Here is a 22,770-nt window from a genome sequence, read left to right on the forward strand (position 1 = left end):
ACAGCAAATGAGACAAGCGTCTGTATGGAGCATCTTATGGGGTCATAACGTTTGTGCAGCACTATATGGGGCAAGTGTCTGTATGGGGCCATAATCAACGTTTGTGCAGCACTATATGGGGCAAATGTCTGTATGGAGCATCTTATGGGGCCATAATTAACATTTGTCCAGCATTGTATGGGGCAAATGTCTTAATGGAGTATCTTCTGGGGCCATAATGTTTGTGCAGCACTATATGGGGTGTAACATGTAATCCCTTAAAACATAGATTTATTAATATATATTAAAAATACCAATACCCAGTGAAACACAAAAACCAAAATAAGAAAAAAACAGGATCCAATTGTGCACCTATCCTGTCAGATAACCCTACACTTGGCTGCTATCCCTACCTATCAGTGGAGGTTGGCACCCTAATAGATCGATTTGGCGCCCCCACTCAACGACGGCTGACCCCAACTCACCCTGTTGAATATCTAGCGAGCTATAGGTGGGAAAACATAAAGCCATATAAAGAAATGAAGGAAGGTCTGGGAGAAATAAACTAAGGGTATGTTCACACGTTCCTGATTTCCATCCTTTTTTTTTCAGGACTGTTTTTTAAAAAACTGCAGCTCTTGGCAGAAAACGCAGGTCCTTTTTTTCGTCCTTTTTTTGTCCTTTTTTTGATGCGTTTTTTTATGCGTTTTTTGATCCTTTTTTTTATGCAGTTTTCTATGCAGAGACTGTGTGTTTCCTAGGAAGCTTTTTAGGGCTAAAATGGCTGAAAATACCCTACCCCTAACCCTAACCCTACCCCTAACCCTAACCCTATTCTAACCTTAGTGAAAAAAAAAAAAATAAATTCTTAATTTTTTTATTGTCCCTACCAATGGGGGTGACAAAGGGGGGGGGGGGGGTGTCATTTACTATTTTTTTATTTTGATCACTGAGATAGGTTATATCTCAGTGATCAAAATGCACTTTGGAGCGAATCTGCCGGCTGGCAGATTCGGCGGGCGCACTGCGCATGCGCCCGCCATTTTGCAAGATGGCGGCGCCCAGGGAGAAGACGGCCGGACGGACACCGGGAGGCCGGGTAAGTATAAGGGGGGGGAGATTAGGGCACGGAGGGGGCATCGGAGCACGGGGGGGGCATCGGAGCACGGGGGGGGGCATCGGAGCACGGGGGGGACATCGGAGCACGGGGGAGGGGCATCGGAGCATGGGGGGTGGGATCGGGGCAGCCACACTCCACCCACGCACTTCCGCCCGCTTCCCCGCACTTCCTGCTGCAGCGGTTCTGCACCACGAACCGCAATAAAACCCGCAGATCTATTTTTGATCTGCGGGTTTTACTGCGGGTTTGACCTCACAATGGAGGTCTATGGGTGCAGAACCGCTGCGGCTCCGAAAAAAGAAGTGACATGGTACTTCTTTTTTCCCGCAGCTATTCAGCGCGGCTTTTTTTTTTTGAAATTCAGGATCATATGCACAGTGGTTCCTGTTTTCCATAGGGTACATTGTACTGTACCTTGCATGGAAAACAGCTGCGGAACCGCAGCGGCAAAAACGCTGCGGTTCCGCAGTAAAAAACGCACTGTGTGAACATGGCCTAAGGTGCACAAACAAGAAAAAACATAAATAGAACCACCCCAAAGCTGTATATCATCCTGTAACAAAGCTTCTTATGTATGCTAAACACGAGCAAAAAAATTCTATCACATAAGAGCTATACTCAAGTGTGCTGGCTAGAAAAAACCAAAAATAAACGAATACAGTCAGCACTACAAGAGGTTACAGATTAAAGCCCAATGGCATTGATAACCAGGGTAGGTACAATAACCTCAAAGTAGCCAGGTTCAATATATGTCTACAGACTGTTAGTAACAGACCCTCTTAGGACAGTCTGAGGCAAAATGTGCCACTAGTGTCAGGATAGATAATCGGTAGTGTGACACAACATACATAACTGATGTAAACAACTGATGTTATTGTCACAGAATACAATAGAAAAAATCTATACCTTCCCTAGACATCAGACTAAAGGCAGATCAACGTATCAATAATGTACAGTCTCAGCATATTAATGCACATAATATACAAGGCAACCAGAGGAGGGCATGAGCCCAAATCTACTTAGCTGCCAGGTACCAGCCCCGACGCGTTTCCCCGTTGGACGGTTCCTCAGGAGGCAAAAAATCAGAACCAATATGCCATAGATGCAGGCGCCATGATGCTTGGGCAAGCATCATGGCGCCTGCATCTATGGCATATTGGTACGTTGATCTGCCTTTAGTCTGATGTCTAGGGAAGGTATAGATTTTTTCTATTGTATTCTGTGACAATAACATCAGTTGTTTACATCAGTTATGTATGTTGTGTCACACTACCGATTATCTATCCTGACACTAGTGGCACATTTTGCCTCAGACTGTCCTAAGAGGGTCTGTTACTAACAGTCTGTAGACATATATTGAACCTGGCTACTTTGAGGTTATTGTACCTACCCTGGTTATCAATGCCATTGGGCTTTAATCTGTAACCTCTTGTAGTGCGGACTGTATTCGTTTATTTTTGGTTTTTTCAAGCCAGCACACTTGAGTATAGCTCTTATGTGATAGAATTTTTTTGCTTGTGTTTAGCATACATAAGAAGCTTTGTTACAGGATGATATACAGCTTTGGGGTGGTTCTATTTATGTTTTTTCTTGTTTGTGCACCTTAGTTTATTTCTCCCAGACCTTCCTTCATTTCTTTATATGGCTTTATGTTTTCCCACCTATAGCTCGCTAGATATTCAACAGGGTGAGTTGGGGTCAGCCGTCGTTGAGTGGGGGTGCCAAATCGATCTATTAGGGTGCCAACCTCCACTGATAGGTAGGGATAGCAGCCAAGTGTAGGGTTATCTGACAGGATAGGTGCACAATTGGATCCTGTTTTTTTCTTATTTTGGTTTTTGTGTTTCACTGGGTATTGGTATTTTTAATATATATTAATAAATCTATGTTTTAAGGGATTACATGTTACACTACTTATTATTTTTCCCTAGGTTATATATATATTTGTACGTTCAGCACTATATGGGGCAAATATCTTTATGGAGCATCTTATGGGGCCATAATCAACATTTGTGCAGCACTATATTGGGCAAATGTCTATTGAGCATCTTATGGGGCCGTTATTAGCCTTTATGCAGGATTATATGGAGCATATTGTAAAATGGAGCATCTTATGGGGCCATCATGAACGGTATGGAGCATTATATGGGGCTCCTGATTCAATATGGATATTCAAAAACACTTAACCTACTGATGTCTCAATTAATGTTACTTTTATTGGTATCTATTTTTGCTTTTGACATTTACCAGTAGCTGCTGCATTTTCCACCCTAGGCTTATACTCGAGTCAATAGGTTTTCCCAGTTTTTTCTGGCAAAATTAGGGGGGGGTTGGGGGGCGTGGCTATGTAGCCGAAGAAGACGGAAGCATCTTAGGAGAGCTCCGTACATCCTGAGGCATATCTGCCATAAATACTGAGCGGGACCTAGCGGTACCAACCCAAACCTGAGCCCTACATACCAGAGAGTCCCCTGGATCTTCTGGGAGACCGCTGCAGAGCTCCGTGGAGTCGGGAGCCGCGGGAACCGGAGCGGGCAGGAGATCCCCGCAGGTGACGGCGGCCATTTTCTGAGCACGCGCCAGGGAGCACAGGACGCGGTGCTGCCAACTACTGGAGCTGAACCCCCCTGTTATCCCGGAGGCGGCGGCGGCTGACCGCGCTGGTGAGAGCGGCGGGACACCTACATGTGTGAGCAGGGAGGGCGCATGAATCACAGCGCTGCTCTCTGTTGGGTTCCTCTCACCTCAGAAGTAACGGCGGTGGATGGTGCTGGAGAGAGAGGCGGGAAGCTTGCAGGCAGGAGCGGTGAGGACTGATAGGTGCTGGAAAGTGCCTGGGGCAGCGGCCATTAATATAGCGCACACCCTGGCAGATAGGGAGTTGCGCTTTTAACCACATCAGCGGCGCTGGGCGGTGAATGGGCGCCTGAAGAAGTAGGGGTGGTACAGTGTGTGCCCTGAAAAAGCGGGACCTGTGCCCCCCTGTCGGGTGGACATTTTCCCTACCAGTGACATAATACTACAGGGATTAACCCCTTTTTAGCTGCTTCCCCGGGGGTAACTGTGAAATTACACGGCCTGCGTGCTACAAGTGACTTTGAGCTTCCCCATAATTGCACCTGAGGTCGCTTTGCATAATCTTCTTGTAAACACTCACCATGCAGCACCCTAGAGGAGCTGCAGCTGCTGAAAAATTAAAAAAATATGCCAAGGATGATCCCCCTGATAATGTGCGCAGTCTTAGAAATAACCCCGCACCATCTCAGCGTAAAGGTCGCCCCTCTGATGGTAATGAGGAGAGAGGAGAGGATGAACTGACTCTTAAACAGGCATCAGAGCAGTTGATGCAAGCTATATCTCTCACTAGATCATCTCTCACGGAGAAAATAGAGGATGTACATACCGAGGTGGGGCGCCTGAGACATGACATGCAGGCTATGAGAGGGCGCATCTCAGAGGTTGAAACGAGGGTGTCTCATATAGAGGACACTATCACCCCTATGGAAGCTAAACTGAATAAAGCTGCTGGATCCGTGAATGCCTGGAAGCAAAAGGCAGACGACTTAGAAAATAGACTGCGCCGCAATAATATCCGTATCATAGGTCTCCCGGAGCGGTCAGAGGGCCAGCAGCCTGAGCAATTTCTGGAGGAATGGCTTAAGTCTACATTGGGAGATGGATTCTCCTCGACATTTTCGGTGGAGAGGGCCCACAGGGTCCCGACGAGACCTCTCCCTCCTGGAGCCCCTCCGCGACCCTTTCTGGCGCGTCTCCTTAATTGTAGAGACAGAGACGCCATCCTCCGCTTGGCGCGACAGAAGGGCCTCATTAAATTCGATAATGCTACCATTTCGATCTTTCCAGATTTTTCCATGGAGCTTCAAAAGCAGCGGGCACGATTTATGGATGTCAAGAAGCAACTTAGAGAGAGGAACATCGTCTACTCTATGCTTTATCCGGCCCGGCTCCGTATTGTTTATAAGGGCTCCTCCTTATTTTTCACAGACCCAGCGGAGGCGATCGAGTGGCTGCGGTCCCGTGTGGGGTCAAATGCGGAAAACTCCTAACCTGGACTCCCTGACTAATGGCAGTATAGATAGAGCTCTTTGTTTGGGTGCAGGGAATGTCAACAATACCGGACACTGAATCCAGTGAGGGTATCCCTTTTTCAATTTGACTGTGGGAGTATGGAAATATACTCCCCTGTTGTTCAAGTTTTGTTCAGTTTGGTTTTATGTATTAGATTAGATTGTTTACTAGGTATGGTTGCCGCTAATGCTGACTCTTTGCTCTGTGCGATGCCGCTGAACTACACCCGAATAGTAATGATATGCATTCACTTTCCCTTTAAGAGTGAACATGGGGGCTGAAATTATATGTATGACCTGGAACATACGAGGTATAAAGACCCCACGAAAGAAAATTAAGGTATTCTCGCAGATAAAAAAATATCACCCTCATGTTGTGGCACTAATAGAGACACATTTAACAAGGGACACAGTTCGATGTATGCAGAAACCGTGGGTACAATGGTCCTTGCACACATTCCACACTAGCTACTCTAGAGGGGTTTCTCTACTGATACACAAGGAGGTCAGGTGGGAGGCCAGGGAGGCGAGACGTGATCCAGAGGGCCGCTTCGTTTTTGTGCATGCATTTATTAATTCACGAGAGTATGTGTTATTGTGCATCTATAATCCTCCTCCTGCCAATGTGTCAATCCTCCGTATGGCTCTAGGCTTTTCCTTAAAATATCCGGAAGCCAAAGTTATTTGTATGGGGGACTTTAACTTAGTTATGAATCAATCCATGGATAGATTGAGACTGGATGACGTAACACCAGGGGACGCTTTACCTCAACAACCCTCTCAATTAGCATTGTTTATGAACGGGAGCGGGTGGTTAGATTTATGGAGAATAAATCATCCGGAAGTTAGAGGGTACACCTGCCACTCGTCAACTAGACAATCTCTATCTAGAATAGACTATATATTTGGGTCGGGTGAGTTGGCATTACGGGTGGATAGCATTGAACATGGTAATCGGGGGATCTCAGACCATAGTCCAATTATTCTTAAACTTAAATATGAGAAATCCGATAATAGTGGTGGGTTCTGGAAACTGAATCCCTTCTGGTTGAAATTGATAGACTCTAGTGATAGGACGGTTGATCAGTTGAATGATTTTACTCTAACACATTCGGAACTCCAAAACTCTGGTCTATTTTGGGATACCCTGAAGGCATACCTGAGAGGGTGCTTGTCCTCAACTATTTCCTACATCAAGAGGGTAACGGCGAGGGAGGATGAGGAGATAGAGCAAAGATTAAAAGACTCAGAGGCCACTTATATAGCTAATCAGTCCAGCAGCAATAGAATTGAATGGCTTACTTCCCAGAGACTATATACCCAACATGCAGACGCTAAGTCAAAACGCAAACTATTTTTCACTCGGCAGTCCTATTTTGAGCTAGGCAATCAAGCCAGTACACTCCTGGCCTTTTTGGTGCGCCAACATAACACCTCCAACACAATATTGCAGATCCGAGCGTCTGATGGCTCGTTGGTATCCTCTACTGATAAAATACTTCAGAGCTTTTACGATTACTACATTTCATTATACAAATCTAAAAGTGGTTTTGATATTGATGAATGTTTGGATTATCTATCAGATATAACATTCCCCTTACTAAGCCCATCTCAACGAGCCCTTATGGAGGCTGAATTCACCCTGGAAGAGGTAGAACATGCAATGGCGGATATGGCTACTGGGAAGGCCCCGGGACCTGATGGGTTCCCCATTGAATTTTACAGGAAATACCGTGATAAATTGGCACCTATATTGCTAAAGGTACTTAGGGGAATATGGGAGGGTGAATCTGTACCTGAAACATTTTATGATGCTAATATTGTCGTGCTCAGGAAGGAAGGGAAGGATCCTCTGGATTGTGGATCATATAGACCAATTTCTTTGGTGAATGTTGACTATAAGATTTTTACGAAAATTCTAGCTACCAGACTGAATACGATCATATTGGATCTCATACACCCAGATCAAACTGGTTTTATGCCTGGGAAAAACACCTCTATTAATATCAGACGGGTGCAATCGGTTATTCAATATAGTACACTAGAACCAGACAATAAGTGGGCATTGGCTTCGCTGGACGCAGCCAAGGCTTTTGATTCCCTTGAGTGGTCTTTTTTAATTGCATGTCTACGGAAATATGGGTTTGGGAATAAATTTCTGAGAGGGATAGGTACACTATATGCGAAACCGGGGGCGCGAATGGTGGTAAACGGCTCTGTGTCTGCGCCATTTTCTTTGCATAGGGGAACTCGCCAGGGATGCCCTCTCTCCCCAGCCTTATTTGCCTTGGCAATAGAAGCCTTGGCAATACGGATGAGGTCTTCTGTAGATATTAAAGGGATACATATTGCTGATCGGGTGGACACTATAGGTCTATATGCTGATGATATGGTGGTGTTTATGGACCAGACGGAGGATACATTACCAAAAGTAATAACGATGATTGATAAATTTAGCAAGTTTTCTGGCCTATATATAAACTGGGATAAGTCTGCTTTGATGCCTCTCTCCCATACCCCAATGCCAAACCTTGAAACCCTCTCGCTATTGCCCATTGTCTCCAATTTTAAGTATCTCGGGATGCATATGACTCAGCGCAGTCACCTTGATCTACATCTCAATATATATCCACTAATTGACGTGGTTAAATTTAAATATGCTACCTGGGATAAGCTCCCGCTATCGGTGGCTGGTCGTATTAATCTGATCAAAATGATTTTACTCCCAAAATTGAGCTATTGTTTTCAACATAGTGCCGTTTCAATACCTAAATCTTTCTTTGCAACCCTAAACTCCCTTACTACATCCTTCATATGGGGGAAGGCTAGGCCTAAACTTAAAATTAGGGGGGGGTTGGCTTATACTCGGGTCGGCTTATACTCGAGTATATACAGTATTTGTGCGGGCTAGAAGGAGAGATTCTGTGTGACACAAATCTAAACTTGAGCACACACACACAATCTAATATTTTGTTAGTTTGATTGCCCCATCAATGATATTGCCATCAATCGCTAGTGAAGTATGTGTGGTTTGTTTTCTATGTTGCTGCTATGCTGCATAATGTGGGGCTTGGTGTCAGTGAATGAGATCACACGTCTACTGCCTTTCTCTTTGCCCCCCTATTAAAGTGTTGGTAATGTTAATGTATAATCTACCCCTCCATTCATCAGACTTAGCCAAGTGGTGATGAGGAGCGGCAGTGAGGTTTACTATCCAGGCAATTTACCATCCATCTGCTACTCTTCTCTTATATTATCTCATTCTTTCTTCTCTTACAGAGTTCTTACAGCCGGTCACGCCGTAATACACGATCCAACCAGTCCGGATGGGGAGATAACGCATGTGTTCACTAATAAAAAAGGCCTCTTGCAAGATAGAGACCATAGTGCTCCGTATTACTCCGTGCTGTACATCGGCAATTATCTTTTAGAGGTACGGGTATTGTTTCTGTTCATCCATATTGTATTATCTTTTGCCTCTGATGGATTTTGGAAGTCCTGTAGTGATCCTACTGAAAATGAATGTAAGGCCAAAGACCGGCGCTATAAATCGCAGACAAAAAGAGACTAATCTCATCTTCCCGGATGTGTAACGCTGGAGCTACACTTTATGTAAAAAAAAAAATTCATAATTCTTCAAAATAGAATAAAAAAGTCGTGCTCACTAAGTCTGTAGTATTTAATATATTCATGCCAAAAATACAAGGTGAATATGCCATCTTCACGTATTTTCAAAACAGTCAATGCCTTAAAAACTGTATTTCAGTGTCAAGCAACCCCTTTAATGTTAGGGTTTTTTACAAATATTTTTATTGCATTTTTTAACCTTTTTTTATCCCAACTGTGGTGATTTGAAAATGTAATTGTTTGATCATATGTATAATTCACTGCAATACTGCGATAGCGAACCAATGGGGTTACAGAGGCCAATGATTGGTTTACTCCGTTTTGGGCCATTGCTGTAACCGTGACAAACGGTTCCCTTTCATATGCTCCCTTATAGGACCTCACAGTACAACTGTCCCCCTTTGGGCAGTACACAGTAATGACACAAACCTATGGCTCAGTTCTAGGACCCCTACTCTTCTCCATCTACACCTTCGGCCTGGGACAGCTCATAGAATCCCACGGTTTACAATATCATCTCTACGCTGATGACACGCAGATCTACCTATCTGGACCCTAACTCACTTCCTTACTGACCAAAATTCCACAATGTCTGTCTGCTATTTCATCCTTCTTTTCTGCTCGTTTTCTAAAACTGAACATGGACAAAACAGAATTCATCATCTTTCCTCCACCTCACTCTACCCCTCCACCCGACCTATCCATCAATGTCAATGGCTGCTCACTTTCCCCAGTCCCACACTCTCGGTGCCTCGGGATGATCCTTGACTCTACCCTCTCTTTCAAGCCACATATCCAAGCCCTTGCCTCCTCTTGCCGATTCCAACTCAAAAACATTTCCCGGATCCGTGCATTCCTTGACCATGAAACCACAAAAACACTAGTACATGCCCTTATCATCTCCCGCCTCAACTACTGCAACCTCCTACTCTCTGGCCTCCCCTCTAGCACTCTGGCACCACTCCAATCCATCTTAATCTCTGCTGCCCGACTATTCCACCTGTTTCCCCGTTATTCCCCAGCCTCTCCTCTCTGCCAGGCCCTTCACTGGCTTCCTATTGCCCAGAGGCTACAGTTCAAAACACTAACAATGACATACAAAGCCATTCACAATCTGACTCCTCCATACATCTGTGACATGGTCTCCCGTTACCTACCTACAAGCAACCTTTGATCATCTCATGATCTCCTTCTCTACTCCTCTCTCATCTCTTCCTCCCACAACCGCATCCAAGACTTCTCCTGTGCTTCCCCTATACTCTGGAACTCTTTACCCCAACACATCAGGCTCTCACCTACCGCGGAAACCTTCAAAAGGAACCTGAAGACCCACCTCTTCCGACAAGCCTACAACCTGGCAGTGATCCCCAGTATACTGAACCGCTGCATGACCAGCTCTACCCTCACCCAGTGTATCCTCACCCATCCCCTGTGAACTGTGAGCCCTCGCGGGCAGGGTCCTCTCTCCTCCTGTACTTGTGTGTGCCTTGTTTTACTCATGTTTATTGTATTTGTCTATATTTGCCCCGTTCACATGTAAAGCGCCATGGAATAAATGGCTATAAAAATGAATAATAATAATGGCCCCATAATTTCATAGTGCCCTCTCTGTGCTACACGGTGTAATAGTGTTCCAACACAGTAATGATGCCCCCTTAGTGTCTCCACACAGTCCTGATGCCCCATAAGTGCCTCTCTTACCTAAATCATGCCTATTTTGTGTCCTGTATGTCCCCCATTTATGCTCCACGCTTAGTAATAGTGTCCCCCTTTGTGCCACACAGCATCTGTGCCCCTGTTCAGTAATGGTGTCCTCATTGGGCTGCACAGTATGGTGCTCACCTCTTGCAGTGCTTGGCTGTTTGGACCTGACACTAATGAATTTCTGGCTTGACTTTCCCTCTCCTCTCGTGTCCTCCCTCTTACTGACCTGTTCCACTACCGCCAGGCTAGTATCGCTCCTCTAGTGTCCTCCCACATAACAATCCTCTCGTCAAGTATTCTCCATGTACCCACATCCCAGCCTTGATCAGTCCTGCATCTTGACTCCTCTTACAACAGAGAAAAGACATTGAGAATGGTTGTCGCTACTTGGGGTAAGGTGTCAGTAAATGGTGGATCAAGGACATGGTGGCTTGCTGCTCATCCATTGTATATAAATGCATCTGTGTGCTGCAGACACAGATACTGTTGAAATGATGCCACCGGCCAGGGTTGGGGCGGTTTGACACTGCCTGTAGTCCCAGGTCACAGCTCTATAGTGTCTGTGTTGTCTGCTGCCATTGGTGCTAGGCACCATCCTGTACAATTATGATTGCCGTCTGTAGCAGCACCTTTCAGGCTATGTTACCACGATCAGGAAGTAGCAGCGCTTTGGACGCAGCATATCTTTGCTGTGTTCTAATCATACCGGTAAATCCGCATGTGTTCACTGAACTGTGCAGATTTACCGATTCCAATACCTTCTATAGTGGAAATTTCTGTTGCGGAGACTAGTGTCTCTGCAACAGAACTTGTTGTGGTGTGGCTCGTAAACCCGCACCACGGATGATTTTATGCCACGTCAAATAGAAGCACCATGGGCATGGGATTTATAGAAATCCCATCTACTGTGCTTGTACTGTACAAAGTACGCTGTGTTCAAAATGCTGCTATTCCTGATCGTGGGCACGCACCCTAAGGCTATGTGCACACGTAAGAAAAGAGGTGCAGAATTTTCTGCACAAAATCCGCATATGGCAGAATCCGCAGCTGCGGATTTGCTGCGTTTTTAATCCGGTTTTAGTGTGTTTTTTGTGTGGAATTGATGCGGATTTAGTGCGGATTTTCTGTGGTTTTTACCACTGCAGATTTCTAATAATGGAAGGGTGCAGAAACGCTGCAGATCTGCACAAACGAAGTGACATGCACTTCTTTGAAATCTGCAGCGTTTCTGCGCAGATTTTTCTGCACCATGTGCACAGCTTTTATTTAGGGAGCAGGCTGTAGCGGAGGGAAAACCCAACGCGTGTCGCCGTTACCAGGACAGCTTCGTCAAGGGAAGTGTACACGTATCTGTCAGTAAAGTCAATATATACCTGTAACATCGGTGATCAGTGTCGCCCGGTGTGTGGACACATCCAGGAGGAAGCGGAATTGACGAGAGGTATGCTGTAAAGAGGGCAGACGTCTCTGCCAGTAGTAGTCTAGTGCGCACGCTCTGGTAGGGGAACCAGAGAGTCAAACGAGACCAAGGAAAGGATGCACTAAGGTGCATGCGCGACTCGCGGGAGCGGGGGGAGGAAGATAAGATGATGGTAAAGAGGACAGGGCTGAAGATTGAGCCAAACACTGGAACATGAGGAAGAAACAATAAGTGGATATGATAAAAAGAAGTAAAATCCAAAGGAACACATGATGTAGTGAAGGCATATGACTGTAATAAAGTAGACAATTGCAAGTCTAGTAACAGCCCCTTTACCAGCAAAACACACTACAGTCCGGGGCCTTCTATCTTCTTACGATGATGTCCTCTTCTTGTCTTCACGCTGCGGCTCCGGCGCAGGCGTACTTTGTCTGCCCTGTTGAGGGCAGAGCAAAGTACTGCAGTGCGCAGGTGCCAGGAAAGGGCAGAGAGGCCCGGTCATCGTACCGGGACCGCCCCTAGGTGAGTATAATCTTACTTGTTTTTCTCATCTTTCAGGATACATCGGGGGCTTATCTACAGCATTACAGAATGCTGTAGACAAGCCCTTGATGCCGGTGGGCTTAGCTCATCTTCGATTTTGGGGGTGACAGGTTCCCTTTAATGTAATATATATATATTGCCTTAGAGCGGCTACCTGTGTCCAGGTTGAATAGTATACTCATGGAGCACGCAAGTCCTCCACAAACATATACATGGATATGAGAAGAGGTTACTGTACTTTGATATGCAGTACCACCACCCCAACGCACGTTTCGGCTGACGTGCCTTCTTCTGGTGGAGTCATACTAGCCTATTGGATGTATGCTGGGAGCAAATGGGGGGAATGACTGTTCTACAAACACTAAAATTATATGATATTTTAAATATAGACTAAAAAAAACCATGCCAATGGGGTATTTTTTAATTACCTCTCCAATAGCAATCAGTAGTGTGTGTACAGTGTGTTTTGTTGCTCCAATTAATCTAGATAAAAAAGCCATTTTTTAAAGTTCATTTGATCCCCCCCTCTATTAACCCCTTTACCCCCAAGGGTGGTTTGCACGTTATGGACCGGGCCAATTTTTACAATTCTGACCACTGTCCCTTTATGAGGTTATAACTCTGGAACGCTTCAACGGATCCCGGTGATTCTGACATTGTTTTCTCGTGACATATTGTACTTCATGATAGTGGTAAAATTTCTTTGATATTACCTGCGTTTATTTGTGAAAAAAACGGAAATATGGCGAAAATTTTGAAAATTTCGCAATTTTCCAACTTTGAATTTTTATGCAATTAAATCACAGAGATATGTCACACAAAATACCTAATAAGTAACATTTCCCACATGTCTACTTTACATCAGCACAATTTTGGAACCAAAATTTTTATTTGTTAGGGAGTTATAAGGGTTAAAAGTTGACCAGCAATTTCTCGTTTTTACAACACCATTTTATTTTAGGGACCACATCTCATTTGAAGTCATTTTGAGGGGTCTATATGATAGAAAATACCCAAGTGTGACACCATTCTAAAAACTGCACCCCTCAAGGTTCTCAAAACCACATTCAAGAAGTTTATTAACCCTTCAGGTGTTTCACAGGAATTTTTGGAATGTTTAAATAAAAATTAACATTTAACTTTTTTTCACAAAAAATTTACTTCAGCTCCAATTTGTTTTATTTTACCAAGGGTTACAGGAGAAAATGGACCCCAAACCTTGTTGTACAATTTGTCCTGAGTACGCCGATACCCCATAAGTGGAGGTAAACCACTGTTTGGGCGCATGACAGAGCTTGGAAGCTAAGGAGCGCCATTTGACTTCTCAATGCAAAATTGACTGGAATTGAGATGGGACGCCATGTTGCGTTTGGAGAGCCACTGATGTGCCTAAACATTGAATCCCCCCACAAGTGACACCATTTTGGAAAGTAGACCCCTTAAGGAACTTATCTAGAGGTGTGGTGAGCACTTTGACCCACCAAGTGCTTCACAGAAGTTTATAATGCAGAACCGTAAAAATAAAAAATCATTTTTTTTTCACAAAAATTATCTTTTCGCCCCCAATTTTTTATTTTCCCAATGGTAAGAGAAGAAATTGGAAACAAAAAGTTGTTGTACAATTTGTCCTGAGTACGCTGATACCCCATTTGTGGGGGTAAACCACTGTTTGGGCGCATGGGAGAGCTCGGAAGGGAAGGAGCGCCGTTTGACTTTTCAATGCAAAATCCACAGGAATTGAGATGAGACGCCATGTTGCGTTTGGAGAGCCACTGATGTGCCTAAACATTGAAACCCCCCACAAGTGACACCATTTTGGAAAGTAGACCCCCTAAGAAACTTATCTAGATGTGTGGTGAGCACTTTGACCCACCAAGAGCTTCACAGAAGTTTATAATGCAGAGCCGTAAAAATAAAACAAAAAATTTTTCCCACAAAAATTATTTTTTAGTCCCCAGTTTTGTATTTTCCCGAGGGTAACAGGAGAAATTGGACCCCAAAAGTTGTTGTGCAATTTGTCCTGAGTGCGCTGATACCTCATATGTGGGGGGGAACCACCGTTTGGGCGCATGGGAGGGTTCGGAAGGGAAGGAGCGCCATTTCGAATACAGACTTAGATGGAATGGTCTGCAGGCGTCACATTGCGTTTGCAGAGCCCCTAATGTACCTAAACAGTAGAAACCCCCCACAAGTGACCCCATATTGGAAACTAGACCCCCCAAGGAACTTATCTAGATGTGTTGTGAGAACTTTGAGCCCCCAAGTGTTTCACTACAGTTTCTAACGCAGAGCGGTGAAAAAAAAAAAAAAATTCCCCCCAAAATTATTTTTTAGCCCCAGTTTTGTATTTTCTCGAGGGTAACAGGAGAAATTGGACCCCAAAAATTGTTGTCCAATTTGTCCTGAGTACGCTGATACCCCATATGTTGGGGTAAACTCCTGTTTGGACACACGGGATAGCTCGGAAGGGAAGGAGCACTGTTTTACTTTTTCAACGCAGAATTGGCTGGAATTGAGATCGGACGCCATGTCGCGTTTGGAGAGCCCCTGATGTGCCCAAACAGTGGAAACCCCCCAATTATAACTGAAACCCTAATCCAAACACACCCCTAACCCTAATCCCAACGGTAACCCTAACCACACCTCTAACCCAGACACACCCCTAACCCTAATACCAACCCTATTCCCAACCGCAAATGTAATCCAAACCCTACCCCTAACCCTAGCCCCAACCCTAACTGTAGCCTTAACCCTAACTGTAGCCCTAACCCTAGCCCTAACCCTAGCCCTAACCCTAACGCTAGCCCTAACCCTAGCCCTAACCCTAATGGGAAAATGGAAATAAATACATTTTTTTAATTTTTTTATTTTTCTCTAACTAAAGGGGTGATGAAGGGGGGTTTGATTTACTTTTATAGCGGGTTTTTTAGCGGATTTTTATGATTGGCAGCCGTCACACACTGAAAGACGCTTTTTATTGCAAAAAATATTTTTTGCGTTACCACATTTTGAGAGCTATAATTTTTCAATATTTGAGTCCACAGAGTCATGTGAGGTCTTGTTTTTTGCGGGACGAATTGATGTTTTTATTGGTAACATTTTCGGGCACGTGACATTTTTTGATCGCTTTTTATTCCGATTTTTGTGAGGCAGAATTACCAAAAACCAGGTATTCATGAATTTCTTTTGGGGAAGGCATTTATACCGTTCCGCGTTTGGTAAAATTGATAAAGCAGTTTTATTCTTCGGGTCAGTACGATTACAGTGATACCTCATTTATATCATTTTTTTTAATGTTTTGTTTTTTTATACGATAAAAACTATTTTATAGAAAAAATAATTATTTTTGCATCGCTTTATTCTCAGGACTATAACTTTTTTATTTTTTCGCTGATGATGCTGTATGGCGGCTCGTTTTTTGCGGGACAAGATGACTCTTTCAGCGGTACCATGGATATTTATATCCGTCTTTTTGATCGCGTGTTATTCCACTTTTTGTTCGGCGGTATGATAATAAAGCGTTGTTTTTTGTCTCGTTTTTTTTTTTTTTTTCTTACGGTGTTTACTGAAGGGGTTAACTAGTGGGACAGTTTTATAGGTCGGGTCGTTACGGACGCGGCGATATTAAATATGTGTACTTTTATTGTTTGTTTTTTTTTTATTTAGATAAAGAAATGTATTTATGGGAATAATATATATATATTTTTTTCATTATTTAGGTTTTTTTTTTTTTTTTTTTTTTTTTACACATTTGTAAAAAATTTTTTTAACTTTTTTACTTTGTCCCAGGGGGGGACAATACAGATCGGTGATCTGCCAGTTTGCACAGCACTCTGACAGATCACCGATCTGTCTGAGAGCAGTGCAGCGTTACCAAGTGCCTGCTCTGAGCAGGCACTTGGTAAGCCACCTCCCTCCCTGCAGGACCCGGATCCGCGGCCATTTTGGATCCGGGACTTGCTGCAGGAAGGAGGTGGGAGACCCCCGGAGCAACGCGATCACATCGCGTTGCTGCGGGGGTCTCAGGGAAGCCCGCAGGGAGCCCCCTCCCTGCGCGATGCTTCCCTGCACCGCCGGCACATCGCGATCATGTTTGATCGCGGTGTGCCGGGGGTTAATGTGCCGGGGGCTGTCCGTGACCACTCCTGGCACATAGTGCCGGATGTCAGCTGCGATAAGCAGCTGACACCCGGCCGCGATCGGCCGCGCTTTCCCCGTGAGCGCGGCCGATCGCCTATGACGTACTATTCCGTACTTGGGAAGTAAAGCCCATCCCACATGGACGGAATAGTACGTCTGATGGCAGAAAGGGGTTAACCATCAGTAATTTATCTACAGTTTGTGCATGCAAATACTTACCCCAAACTTTCTTAGGCTATGTGCACACGTTGCAGATTGGGGCGCCAAATCTGCATCTACTGGCAGAAAACGCAGGTGCAGATTTGATGCGTTTTTAATTCAGATTTTGTGCATTTTTGTTGCGGATTTTGGGCGGATTTCATGCGTTTTTTTACCCCTGCGGATTTCTATAATGGAAGAAACGCTGCAGATCCGCACAAAAAAGTGACATGTCCCTTCTTTCAATCCGCTGCGTTTTCCATGCGGAATTTTCCGCACCATTAGCACAGCATTTTTTTCCTATTGATTTACATTGCACTGTAAATCACTTTGCGGATCTTCAGCGTTTCTGCGTGGAAAAAAACGCTGCGGATCCGCAGTAAATCCGCATTGTGTGCACATAGACTTAAGCCATTTCTGTCGCTGCTTCGAACTCTGCATCATGTGCCTGCAGGTCTGATGTAGCAACATCTCGCTGTGGACCGTCACTTTTTTTCCTAATGAAAGACTAAGGGTATGTTCACATGTTAAGCGTTTTCTAGAAGCAGTTCTGCACCAAAAATGTATCTGTTGGCAGAAAAAACACAGCTTAAAGGGAAGGTGCCACGTTTTAATATTGTAAAAAAAAAAAAAAAACCTCTTTAATTCCTTATTTTCATAAGTTATTTTCAAGTGCATAGTATTTATTGTTTTTTTTTTATTCATTTTTTTTTTCTGCCACTGGGCGCCGCCATTTTCATTTGCAGGACTGTAAGTGTAGCTGCACGACACTTACAGTCTTCACATACGGCTGCCCTGGGCATAGGACTCAGCAGTCGGCGTCCGACCCCATAGCTAGTAATGCATTATAAGCTGCTCTCTGCTCTGATCTGGCCACGCCCCCTGGGCTGTCTCCACATCACAGCAGAGGCAGGAGATCGGCGCCATCTTGCTTCAGCCTACAGTGGAGTGTACCTGTGAGCTCCACTGTAGAGCCGTGCTGTTGGAGGAGCAGCTACATCTGTCTCCTCTCACACTCAGCGGCCGTTCCCTGTCCTCTGCTGCCTGTAATCTCTAGAATCGCTAGAGAGGGTGAAGTGCTGTGGTCTGATGTCCTCTTATCAGGAGCTGCAGAGAGGTAACAGAGGGGGATGGGGGAGGCTCTGTGCTGCTCCGACCTCACTGCAGCTCCTCACAGGACATCAGACCCTGCATCTATCACTATACTGTGCTGAGCCGTGTATCTAATCCTCTCCTGTGCTGACCTGTGTATCTAATCCTCTCCTGTGTGATACTGTCTGCTGAGCCGTGTATCTAATCCTCTCCTGTGTGATAGTGACTGCTGAGCCGTGTATCTAATCCTGTACTGTGTGCTGAGCCGTGTATCTAATCCTCTCCTGTGTGATACTGTCTGCTGAGCCGTGTATCTAATCCTCTCCTGTGTAATACTGTGTGCTGAGCCGTGTATCTAATCCTCTCCTGTGTGATACTGTCTGCTTAGCCGTGTATCTAATCCTCTCCTGTGTTATACTGTCTGCTGAGCCGTGTATCTAATCCTATACAGTGTGCTGAGCCGTGTATCTAATCCTCTCCTGTGTGATAGTGACTGCTGAGCCGTGTATCTAATCCTATACTGTGTGCTGAGCCGTGTATCTAATCCTCTCCTGTGTGATACTGTCTGCTTAGCCGTGTATCTAATCCTCTCCTGTGTTATACTGTCTGCTGAGCCGTGTATCTAATCCTATACAGTGTGCTGAGCCGTGTATCTAATCCTCTCCTGTGTGATAGTGACTGCTGAGCCGTGTATCTAATCCTATACTGTGTGCTGAGCCGTGTATCTAATCCTCTCCTGTGTGATACTGTCTGCTGAGCCGTGTATCTAATCCTCTCCTGTGTAATACTGTGTGCTGAGCCATGTATCTAATCCTCTCCTGTGTGATACTGTCTGCTGAGCCGTGTATCTAATCCTCTCCTGTGTGATACTGTCTGCTGAGCCGTGTATCTAATCCTATACTGTGTGCTGAGCCGTGTATCTAATCCTCTCCTGTGTGATAGTGACTGCTGAGCCGTGTATCTAATCCTATACTGTCTGCTGAGCCGTGTATCTAATCCTCTCCTGTGTGATACTGTCTGCTGAGCCGTGTATCTAATCCTATACTGTCTGCTGAGCCGTGTATCTAATCCTCTCCTGTGTGATACGGTCTGCTGAGCCATGTATCTAATCCTATACTGTCTGCTGAGCCGTGTATCTAATCCTCTCCTGTGTGATAGTGTCTGCTGAGCCGTGTATCTAATCCTCTCCTGTGTGATACTATCTGGTGAACCATGTATCTAATCCTCTCCTGTGTGATACTGTCTGGTGAACCGTGTATCTAAATCCTATCCTGTGCTGACCTGTGTATCTAATCCTGTGGAATACTGACTGTTGAGCCGTGTATCTAATCCTCTCCTGTGTGATACTGTCTGCTGAGCCGTGTATCTAATCCTATCCTGTGTGATACTGTCTGCTGAGCCGTGTATCTAATCCTATCCTGTGCTGACCTGTGTATCTAATCCTCCTGTGGAATACTGACTGCTGAGCCGTGTATCTAATCCTCTCCTGTGTAATAGTGTCTGCTGAGCCGTGTATCTAATCCTATCCTGTGCTGACCTGTGTATCTAATCCTCCTGTGGAATACTGACTGCTGAGCCGTGTATCTAATCCTCTCCTGTGTGATACTGTCTGGTGAGCCATGTATCTAATCCTATCCTGTGCTGACCTGTGTATCTAATCCTCCTGTGTGATACTGTCTGCTGAGCCGTGTATCTAATCCTCTCCTGTGTAATACTGTCTGCTGAGCCGTGTATCTAATCCTATCCTGTGCTGAGCCGTGTATCTAATCCTCCTGTGGAATACTGACTGCTGAGCCGTGTATCTAATCCTCTCCAGTGTGATACTGTCTGGTGAGCCATGTATCTAATCCTCTCCTGTGTGATACTGTCTGGTGAGCCATGTATCTAATCCTCTCCTGTGTGATACTGTCTGCTGAGCCGTGTATCTAATCCTCTCCTGTGTGATACTGTCTGGTGAACCGTGTATCTAATCCTTTCCTGTGCTGACCTGTGTATCTAAGGCTATGTGCACACGTCCGGATTTTTAGCATTTTTTTTTTTGCGGAATTTCGCCATAAAAACGCTATAAATCCACTAAAAAAAGCTAACATTATGCATCCTATCATTTAGAATGCATTCCGCATTTTTTGTGCAGATGTTAGCGTTTTTTTCCGCAAAAAAAACGCATACCGCAAAAAATCCGGACATGCTCTATCTTTTTGCGGATTTCCTATCAAAAAGGACATTCCGGAAAATAAAAAAAAAAAGCAAAAAAAACGCAAAAAATCCGCGCAAAAAACGCGCAAATTCCGCAAGAAATCCGCGCAAAAAAAGCACGCGGATTTCTGGCAGAATTCTCAGGATTATGTCAGGAAAAAATCCTGACGTGTGCACATAGCCTAATCCTGTGAAATACTGACTGCTGAGCCGTGTATCTAATCCTCTCCTGTGTGATACTGTCTGGTGAACCGTGTATCTAATCCACTTCTATGCACTCCTCTCCCCCCTGCATATCTTTCCCCATTGCACACGCAACTCAATGTGTACGATAACAGGAGCTGCGAGCGTCATGCTGTATTATGGCATTATGTGAGATCTATATGACGGTATTATGTGATCTGTATGGTGGTATTATGCTTGATCAGTATTGTGAGAATTATATGGTGGTATTGTGTGTGATCTATATGGCGGTATTATGTGAGAACACTGGCAGCATTATGTGTGATCTATATGGCGGTATTATGTGAGAACACTATGGCAGTATTATGTGTGATCTATATGGTGGTATGTGAGAACACTGGCAGTATTATGTGTGATCTATATGGCGGTATGTGAGAACACTGGCGGTATTATGTGTGATCTATATGGCGGTATGTGAGAACACTGGCGGTATTATGTGTGATCTATATAGTGGTATTATGTGAGAACTGTATGACAGTATTGTGTGATCTATTTGATAGTATTGTGTGTGATCTATATGGCGGTATTATGTGAGAACACCATGACAGTATTATGTGTGATCTGTATGGCGGTATGTGAGAACACTGGCGGTATTATGTGTGATCTATATGGCGGTATGTGAGAACACTGGCGGTATTATGTGTGATCTATATGGTGGTATTATGTGAGAACTGTATGACAGTATTGTGTGATCTATTTGATAGTATTGTGTGTGATCTATATGGCGGTATTATGTGAGAACACTATGGCAGTATTATGTGTGATCTATATGGCGGTATGTGAGAACACTGGCGGTATTATGTGTGATCTATATGGCGGTATGTGAGAACACTGGCGGTATTATGTGTGATCTATATGGTGGTATTATGTGAGAACTGTATGACAGTATTGTGTGATCTATTTGATAGTATTGTGTGTGATCTATATGGCGGTATTATGTGAGAACACTGGCGGTATGTGTGATCTATATGGCGGTATTATGTGAGAACACTATGGCAGTATTATGTGTGATCTATATGGCGGTATGTGAGAACACTGGCGGTATTATGTGTGATCTATATGGTGGTATTATGTGAGAACTGTATGACAGTATTTTGTGATCTATTTGATAGTATTGTGTGTGATCTATATGGCGGTATTATGTGAGAACACTATGGCAGTATTATCTTCAGAAAGCGGACCCATTCTATGGTGGTTCTGGCTGAGCACCTGCACGCGGGTCTGGGGTAATAGAGGGGGCAGCATGACCTCCAGTTAGGTGTAGTCAGGGGAAGGCTGGTGAGGCAGCTGAAGAGAGGGGTCTCATTTTTATTGTTACTATATGGCTACATTTCCTTCCCAGCGTCACCCCGTACTTCGCCTGTCACCTCGCTTTCACATATTGCCAGGACAGGATGGAGAAGACAGGATCTGAGGAGGGGAATGGGGTCTGTATGCAAAGTCTGGATCAGACCAGGCCATCAATCCGCAGAAATGTTTCCTGGATTTCTGTGGAGCAGACGGTCCATCCATGTGTATAAAAGACAGCGCTCTATGTACAATCCCTGGCTGCTCCGCGCACCAAACAGGGGGCCCCCATAGACCAGCACACTGCTCTCCTGAAATACTCTGTGCTGCTGTCACCCTGCTCCCTCCACCACATATCTCCCAGAATCCATGCTGCCTGCCATCCTCGGTGACTGTCTACTTGTCAGTATAAGGCTGCTTTCACACTAGCGTCGGTACGGGCTTTTCGCAGTGCGTCGTACCGACGTATGCTGTGAAAGAAATGTCCGATGTGGGCAGCAGAAGCAGTCTTACGACGCTTCCGCTGCCCCATTGTTAGATCTGGGCATGAGGGGGCGGAGTTTCGGTCGTGCATACGCGGTCGAAAATGGTGGACTCGACGCACAAACGTTACATGTAACTTTTTTTGTGGCGGCGGTCCACCAAAACATGACGCAACCGTCGCACGACAGTTGTGACGTGTGGCAATACGTCGCAATGCGTCGGTAATGTTAGTCTATGGGGAAAAAACGCATCCTGCAGACAACTTTGCAGGATGCGTTTTTTCTCCTGAATGACGCATTGCAACGTACAGCCAACAACGCTAGTGTGAAAGTAGCCTAAGGCTGCCGTCCACTATCAGTATTTGGTCAGTATTTTACCTCAGTATTTGTACGCCAAAACCAGTAGTGGGTGATAAATGCAGAAGTGGTGCATATGTTTCTATTATACTTTTCCTCTAAGGCTGCTGTCACACTAGCAGTATTTGGTCAGTATTTTACCTCAGTATTTGTAGCCAAAACCAGGAGTGGGTGATAAATGCAGACGTGGTGCATATGTTTCTATTATACTTTTCCTCTAATTGTTCCACTCCTGGTTTTGGCTTACAAATACTGAGGTAAAATACTGACCAAATACTGATAGTGTGACGGCAG

At 44.8% G+C, this 22,770-nt stretch overlaps 1 protein-coding gene across 1 annotated transcript in view; it reads left to right on the forward strand.

Annotated features, from left to right (window-relative positions):
- Window positions 1-22,770, forward strand: part of SLF1 (SMC5-SMC6 complex localization factor 1) — a 191,504-nt gene that overhangs the window by 22,004 nt on the left and 146,730 nt on the right. Inside the window, exon 5 of the mRNA XM_069751870.1 lies at window positions 8,467-8,620. Within this exon, the coding sequence (XP_069607971.1) occupies window positions 8,467-8,620 (154 nt within the window). The remainder of the gene's footprint in view (window positions 1-8,466; window positions 8,621-22,770) is intronic.

The sequence above is a fragment of the Ranitomeya imitator genome, chromosome 1 (genome assembly GCF_032444005.1).
Source record: "Ranitomeya imitator isolate aRanImi1 chromosome 1, aRanImi1.pri, whole genome shotgun sequence".
Taxonomy (NCBI): domain Eukaryota; kingdom Metazoa; phylum Chordata; class Amphibia; order Anura; family Dendrobatidae; genus Ranitomeya; species Ranitomeya imitator.